General features: G+C 51.6%; 5 protein-coding genes across 5 annotated transcripts; 3 read left to right on the top strand and 2 right to left on the bottom strand.

Moving 5' to 3' along the window:
- Positions 1-75: 75 nt before the first annotated feature.
- VDBG_00001 (galactosyl transferase GMA12/MNN10 family protein) lies at positions 76-1,621 on the top strand (the record flags this gene model as incomplete). Its single annotated transcript, XM_003008274.1, has 2 exons — positions 76-572; positions 631-1,621. 2 exons carry the CDS (start codon positions 406-408, stop codon positions 1,451-1,453), a joined length of 990 nt encoding a protein of 329 aa, XP_003008320.1.
- Positions 1,622-1,863: 242 nt separating this feature from the next.
- Positions 1,864-3,793, top strand: VDBG_00002 (abhydrolase domain-containing protein; the record flags this gene model as incomplete). The annotated part of the gene is made up of 6 exons (XM_003008275.1): positions 1,864-2,125; positions 2,215-2,254; positions 2,310-2,434; positions 2,506-2,701; positions 2,793-3,096; positions 3,154-3,793. The coding sequence occupies 6 exons, from the start codon at positions 1,902-1,904 to the stop codon at positions 3,183-3,185; spliced, it is 921 nt and encodes a 306-aa protein (XP_003008321.1).
- VDBG_00003 (40S ribosomal protein S1) lies at positions 3,545-4,839 on the bottom strand (the record flags this gene model as incomplete). Its single annotated transcript, XM_003008276.1, has 6 exons — positions 3,545-3,900; positions 3,969-4,319; positions 4,346-4,469; positions 4,556-4,581; positions 4,660-4,744; positions 4,806-4,839. 6 exons carry the CDS (start codon positions 4,817-4,819, stop codon positions 3,757-3,759), a joined length of 744 nt encoding a protein of 247 aa, XP_003008322.1.
- Positions 4,840-6,061: 1,222 nt separating this feature from the next.
- On the top strand, positions 6,062-6,847 carry VDBG_00004 (predicted protein; the record flags this gene model as incomplete). The annotated part of the gene is made up of 2 exons (XM_003008277.1): positions 6,062-6,278; positions 6,513-6,847. The coding sequence occupies 2 exons, from the start codon at positions 6,062-6,064 to the stop codon at positions 6,845-6,847; spliced, it is 552 nt and encodes a 183-aa protein (XP_003008323.1).
- Positions 6,848-7,113: 266 nt separating this feature from the next.
- VDBG_00005 (conserved hypothetical protein) lies at positions 7,114-7,506 on the bottom strand (the record flags this gene model as incomplete). Its single annotated transcript, XM_003008278.1, has 4 exons — positions 7,114-7,126; positions 7,208-7,277; positions 7,339-7,424; positions 7,499-7,506. The coding sequence occupies 4 exons, from the start codon at positions 7,504-7,506 to the stop codon at positions 7,114-7,116; spliced, it is 177 nt and encodes a 58-aa protein (XP_003008324.1).
- Positions 7,507-7,508: the final 2 nt, after the last annotated feature.

Below are 7,508 nucleotides of genomic sequence, written 5' to 3' on the forward strand. Positions count from 1 at the left end.
CTTGGCTGACACAAGCTGTGCAACTCGTCTGTACCAAGTGCAGCGTTTCCTCATGGTTCAGCCCCTTTTCTTCCTGATGCGGCCGAACAGTAGCATATCCTTCGCGAGAGTGCTATCTCACTTTTTTCATCATTAATTATTGTTACACATTTAATCATGCTGTACTGGAAGTATCCCCCCCGGATCTCTATCCTGACTATTACGGCGCTGGCAGCGTTCTCTTCTCTGTTTGCCTTTTACTACGCGTTATCTCGCGTCACGCCTACCTCCCTAGAACACCATTCGACACCGGAATCGCTTCTGTCGCGCGATGGCCCCAAAATCGCCAAAGTTTCGGTCGCGGCCAATAGGCTAGACAACAGCATGATCCACAGGGCATTACAATCACACCAGGTTCAGAACGAAATGCATGGTTATCATCACTACATTGCGACCAATCAAGCAGTCGGCGATCTCATTGAGAATGAGGCTGACAGGCGACCGCAAGGTGCCTGGACAAAACCAGCGTATCTTTTGTCATTGATCGTCGCGGAACTGGAAAAACCGGAGGATGAGAGGCTCGAATGGATATTGTACGTTGTTGTGACATCCTAAACTTCCAACTAGAAAGCTAACCCCAACCCCCCTAAGCTGGTTCGACGCCGACACAGTCGTTGTCAACCCTTCAACACCGTTAGAAGTGTTTCTCCCCCCAAAGTCAGACGAGGACTTGACGAGTGTTCATCTTCTGATCGCCGCAAACTGGGATGGACTCAATTCTGGAGCTTTCGCGCTCCGCGTCCATCCATGGTCAGTCTCTCTCTTGTCAGCTGTCCTCGCTTATCCCATATACATGTCTGGGAGGACCGGGAAGGATCGGTTTCGCGACCAGAGTGCATTTCAGTACCTGCTTCAAGACGACAAGTCCCCGTTGGCCAACTCATATACCAAGGGTAAAGAACACTGGGCCACTGTCCCGATGCGATGGTTCAACGCGCTCCCAGTCAACAACGCGTTCTCCAAGAACGGACAGGGCTGGCTTTTCGGCAAGAAAATGGAGGGAGCTCTTTTCGACAATGGCACAACAGAGATATACGACGATGGCAACGGCGGGAAAATCCAACCCTGGAAAATCATGCAGGGAGATATGATTGTTCACTTTGCCGGGACGACGGCCGGTGGCACGCGTGACAGTTGGATGGGGCCGTGGCTTGATAGGGTGGAAGCCTTGCTGCCAGAATGGAACAACGTCACAACACAACATCGGTTGAGGGACGAGACAGCGAAGTTCTGGTCTGAAACATCTGCTCGCATATCGTCTGAGAAGGCTATTGCAGATGCGAAGATGAAGCTGGATGCCGAGAAGAAAGCAGCAGCCGACAAGGCTGCTGAAGCCAAAAAAGCAGAAGAGGAAAGGAAGAAGGCGGAGGAAGAGAAGAAGAAGGCAGATGAAGAGAAGCAGCCTATGGATTGATGAATGGTCACGAGTAATGTTGTGGTGCTACACAAAATAATACCCATCCTATAGGAGGAGCATGAGAACACTAGTAGACGGGAAGAAGGCTTTCATAGTAACATATGTATAATCATGGGTGCCAAACCACAGCAATGTGTTGGAAGGGGTTCAGATTCACTTTCACAGCAGCTATCATGGAGGGTGACACCAAGGCCAACTAACGTACAGTGTCATCCTTTCCCATTGTGTTCGTCACTCATCAGTTGCGAGGCCTGTGATTTCCTGGCAAAGTTCGGAGGCAGGGCACACATTCACCTCGTGGCATTGATTACCAAGTGCACGGTCACTTTCATTATAAGTGGGTCTGGATACTAAGCTGATCCCACCAACTCATCGTGTCGATTCAGAACACTGAGGTCGGTTTCAACAAGTCCTGACATAATAGGAGTTATAGCCCAGAAGCATAATGACTCGGTACAAGTCCAGGCCCTCACTATTAGGGCGTATCATTCATCAGGCCATGATTATACGGCAGGGTCGATCCTTCAGTACATCGACAAAAGCTCACCTCAAACTTGCATATGAGCTCTATGAGCCATCCAGTTCGCGAGCCATAGGACATGACAGTCATCCTATCATCTTTTTACACGGCCTTTTTGGTTCAAAGAAGAACAACAGGAGCATCAGCAAGTGAGTGTGACTATAGAAGTTCTAGTGCTGATCCCTCCATCCCCTAGCGCACACGGCAGACTTTTACTCACATGGAATTGCTATTCTAGGGTGCTTGCTCGCGACCTTGGGCGGCCGGTCTTTGCTCTAGTTAGTCTTCAATAACCTCTAAAAAAACCTTCGGTAAGCGCTGATGTATGAAAAGGATCTACGGAATCATGGCGAGTCGCCGCATGACCGCCACCACGACTATACCTCTATGGCCTCGGACGTGGCAGGATTCATCATAGACCACAACCTGGATGAGCCCACGATCATTGGCCACTCAATGTTGGTTCTATCCGTCTTCGTCATGACATGATCGAAGTCCGAGACAGCTGAATGATGTTGATGTTGTATAGGGGCGCCAAGACTGCGATGGCACTTGCTCTGCGTTCACCGGATCTGGTGAGAAACATTATCTCAGTAGATAATGCTCCGGTCGATGCAGTCTTGGAAAGTGGATTCGGTAACTACGTCGAAGGCATGAAACGTATCGAAAGAGCTGGTGTCATGCGCCAAGCTGAGGCTGATGACATTTTAAAAAATCACGAAGAGGTAATATCTTTTCCAGACCCTCTACGTCACACCCACGTCTTTCTCTCAAAGTTCCGTAGCCTGCGGCCTTGTGGATGCTGACGTGGAATAGTCTTTGCCAGTTCGCCAATTCCTCCTTGCGAACTTGTATCGACCGCAGCCGAATAAGCCGCAACAATTTCGAGTTCCTCTTGATATCCTTGGTCGCTCCTTAGGGCATATGGCGGACTTCCCCTTCAAGAATCCGGAAGAAACTCGCTTTGAAAAGCCTGCGCTCTTCATCAGGGGCACAAGAAGCAAGTACGTAGCCGATGACGTCTTGCCACTTATCGGGCAATTCTTCCCACGGTTCAGATTAATAGACGTCGATGCTGGCCACTGGCTCATTTCAGAGAAACCGGAGGCATTCCGTGAAGGTGAGTATTTGCTGCTTCACATAGTCGAGACAGAATCTCTGGCTAACAATCTTCTAGCCGTCGTCGACTTCTTGAGTACCTCAAAGTAAGCACGATGAACAAATTGATCTATGTTAGGCTCGCATTCAAAAAGGATATTGGCCATAGCTTTTATTGCTCCAGCGGTACACCATCCACCTCTCGCATTCCTCCTGTGATGCCAATGAGATTGATGTGTCGTTTGATCACGTGTGGTATATTATACTGTGCTCAGACGCGAGGCAGCCGAGCTCAATAGAAATCCCCTTATTGTCGGCACGAAAGCATTCCATGACAATTGGGCACTCAGCGAGAATCACATGATCCACGCTTTCGTAATGCGCAGCTAACGAGTGTTTAAGCGTATGAAGTGCGCAAACACTTGCCGTACGGAATTGCGATCACGTCAAGATGAAGGCACAAGCACACACTGGCGAAATGTACTTCGAGTCTCTCACGATACGATGCCCCAGATTCTTGTTTTGTGACCGTTTACCATTTTTCGGTAACCTAGACCCGCAGCCGCCTGTATGGTACGCCATGTGCAACGACTGAAACAAATGCCGAAGCTGATTGTCGGCCAAAAAGAAGCCGGAGTCTTCCTGCTGCCGTTTCCGTCTCCGACCATGTCGTCATCATTCTTTACACGTCCTCAAGGACGCGTTCCTTGAACTCCCGCTCGATCTTCTGACCCTGCTCGTCGGTGACAGACTCGCCGTGGAGAGCCATAAGGGAGCCCAGATCGAACTTGGGGGACTTGAGAAGCTTCACCTTGCGGATATGGACCTAAAAAAAAGGTACTCATGTCAGAAAAACATCTCTGCACGGACAACGCCTGAGTGTCATAAACTTACGTTCTGGGGGGGGTAAATGCCCTGGGTAGACTTCTCGATTTCACGGCCAATGACCTCGGGGATGAGCTTGTTGGTGAGCTGGGTCAGGGTGCAGGTAGATGCCTCGCGCTGAATGATCTCAACCATCTTGCGGCGGATGGCGCGAATCTGAGAGGAAGCGGCGTAGGTGGTCTTCTTGACCTGGTTCGGCCTGCGGCGGGTGAAAGCAATGGCGAAGAGTCTGAGGAGGTAGTCGTCGGTGGTCTTGACTGTGACGTTGGCCTCGATGAGGGTCTGCCACTTGCGAACAAGAGAGCGAAGCTTGTCGGAGGTGAAGTCGAGGCCGTGGAAGTTGGTCAGGCAGTTCTTGCCCTGGATTTCGTCCACCCTAAGCTTACCTTGCGGAAAGCGTGGTCCTCGTCCTTCTGGAGGTCGGCGAGAGAAACCTCGAGGATGCGGCCCTTCAGCGCATCGTTGGCGTTCTTCAGACCGGTGGTGCGGTTGACAAGGGTCTTGCCGACGCTACGGAGTTCGAATGTTAGCGATGCGTTCCGTGATTCGACATGGGTTTTTGGGCCCCCAAGGCAGGCTTTCTCGGTAGCACTCACTCTCGGACGGCGAAGGGGGCAGGCGCCTGGATAAAGAAATCTTGTCAGTATTTTACAGGACGCGCACGAGTCGATCACGGGTGTGGTCTGGAAGTTCGCCTGACCTTGATCTGGTACCAATCCTTGCGAGAGAAGGGGTCGACAGTCTTCTTCTTGAGGCCCTTCTTGCCCTTGGACAATCTCTTGTTCCTGACAAACAGCATGCGTTAATGACCTGGTCGTTTCCAAATAGCTCGATCGCGCGTCTTACTTTCCAACAGCCATCTTGACGGTTTGTCGACTGGCGGATGAACGTTGTGTGGTTGTGAGAGGTTGATGGGAGTGGAGGGGTGAGTTTTCTCGCAAGGGGGATGAAATTCGTTCAGATTGTGTGGACGAATTTCTTAGCGAGCTGGATGTGGATGGTGGCGGGTGAGTAAGCCGACAGGGCATTACTACTGGTTCAAGGGCTGTGCAGTGGGTCACGCAGCCTCTACTGAGTCTCCGAAACTAACTCCCCGCTGTATGCATACGTGCGCATGTGTAGCGCCCCGTCCGACAGCGCTTTGCCCAGTACCCTCAGAGAGCCCGGCGCTACCACTATATCCCAACCATGACGAAGTCAAGCCGAAGCATGTCTCGGCGCTTCCGTAGAACACGATCCTTCCCCCTCCAGGCTATTCAATCTAAGGCAACGTGTGGTGTCAGAAAACTTGCACACGATCTTATCACGTGTTTTCAGTAGTGATATTGCGGGTCAGCCCAAAGCCTTACAAAGAATATGACGAACATGACATCTGCGTTAAAGGATTCAGCACGCGATTTGTCTCGTGCATCGCAATATGACAGCGACAGAAAGCCTTGTAGCTTCTTAGAGGGGACTGATAGAAAGACCAAGCAAGGCGGGCATACTTCTCGCATGCCCAACACTTGATCGTGGAACTGGAAACCCTCTCAAGCGTAGGGGTTCATCTTGAACTACGTTACAGATATCTTGCGCCAACACAATAAGCCAACTCCAATACTCCACTCCCAAAATTCCAGTTCAGTCGACCGCCCTAGAAAAACACAACGCCTTCATCACGCGGAAAGCCAGACCAAATCGCAGCCATTGCATCGGTTGAAACGCTGTACAACGCCGTCAGTGCCTCCCCGACCGCCATGATGGAGTCTTCCACTTCTCAGGGCCATCGCTTAACCCGCACTGCTTCATGAGGTTGACACCTGGCATGAACGTGGACTGCAACATGATCATTTCCTGCCGTCCGCGGGCACAAAGGTTAATATCGTGCCTCATTCAAAATGAATCCCATCGTCTTTTGTACCGGTGTCGTCTTCGCCGTCCCAGGCGTCAAAATTTGGGAAACTGAAGTAACAATCGGAATCTGCGGTGTGACATATACCTAGTCAGTCAAAGCTTCATTTCAAAGTCACAATGCTTTCGGGGCGGGCGCAGAATTATCCTACTGACAAGAATGTAAAGTATCACTCATCTCCCTGCTTGCCCGGGAGGTCTGTGGCACCGCAATGATTGTCGGGCTACCCGTTGAGACTGTTGCTCCTCGACAGTCGATTCGCTGGGATGTGGGCTCCCGTGTGAAGTCTGCGGTCGGGCTGGAGACCACCACTCGTGTGAGTAGCTCGGTAGCCCTTTGCGAGGACTGCGGCGAAGCGAACGCCCCGCGACTTGCGTTGGACGTGGTGATCGAGGGCTCAGTGACACAAGACCGCAACCTCGGCCGCCGTGGGTGTTCCATACGTGGCGAAGAATCCCTTCGGCCCATTTCGAACATATCTTACGATACGAGTTGCTCGAGAAGCAAGCAAGCAATGTGAGAGCTTATTGCCAACTTAGGTGTCCAGAGAGAAGTTTCCGGGGCCTTTCTTATCATTGACAGTGGAAGATAACAACAAAGGTTGCAAGGCGGGATCCCATGTCGGTTATCTACACCCGTTCTGGCGCTTCTGTTCATCGTAGGGAAGGCATGGGCCAGACGACCGGTGCCTGATGAGATGGCCTGGATATGTGGCTTGCGTTGTATGGATCGGCGTGCCTTACCTTGGGCATGCACGCACCAGAATCTGCAGGCCCGGCGTCACCAATGCAGCTCTGCGGGGTTCGGCGGTCTACCGGTGAACATGACATCTGTGCCAGGCCAATCGTCACAACCGCACATGTGTAGAAATGTCAGCATGCCGGTCGCGGCGCCGCATTTCTGGGCTTGGGGATTGCCGTACACGTCACAATCGTTCCGCCCAGAACGTCCGTCACCCGGCCTTGGGAGGGTCAGCGTTCACATGCCCTGCCAATAAGTCCTAGTTCTCATGCAAACGGGATGCGCGATGTGGTAAGGGCTCTAACGACTTAAAAATTCATTCGGCCTAACGACACCGCAAATATGGATAGTAGGTGAGCCACATTATTGTGTGTCAGAAGCACGAATGAACGACCTCATGCTTGCTAGCCCGACTTGCAAACTACGAGTCGATGCCTGGTACGTTGATGGCAGCGACAAAGACCCATATGCACTCAGGCACACCGCCCACACGCCCACAAATGCATTATCTCTTCAAGCGGCTCAGTGATCAATGCTGGCAATTCATTTAGCAATAATGCCTTGGTTGCAAGGATTTTGCCCCATGGAGCGGGCTAGGAGTGGATGTGCAACTTACTCTTCCCACAGCCTGCCCTGCACAGCGCTTAGCTCCTCCTCCGTCATTCTCTTTCCTGCGGTGAAGTAACCTAGATGAGGGGGTCAGCACATGGACACAGCAAGCACTGCATGGTCGCCACTGCAACAAACCTGCGGTGATCTTGGCATCGATCTCAACTCTTGAATCCGCCGGAATCAAATCCTCTGGTAACTCCACACGCTCATGGATGGGGATCCTAGAATAGAATGTCTCGCGTCAGGTGGTTGGCTTTGGTGAAGAGGTGGCCGCTTTAACATACCCTTGACTGACAATCGCATCA

Source organism: Verticillium alfalfae, genomic scaffold (genome assembly GCF_000150825.1).
Source record: "Verticillium alfalfae VaMs.102 supercont1.1 genomic scaffold, whole genome shotgun sequence".
In the NCBI taxonomy this organism is placed as follows: Eukaryota; Fungi; Ascomycota; class Sordariomycetes; order Glomerellales; family Plectosphaerellaceae; genus Verticillium; species Verticillium alfalfae.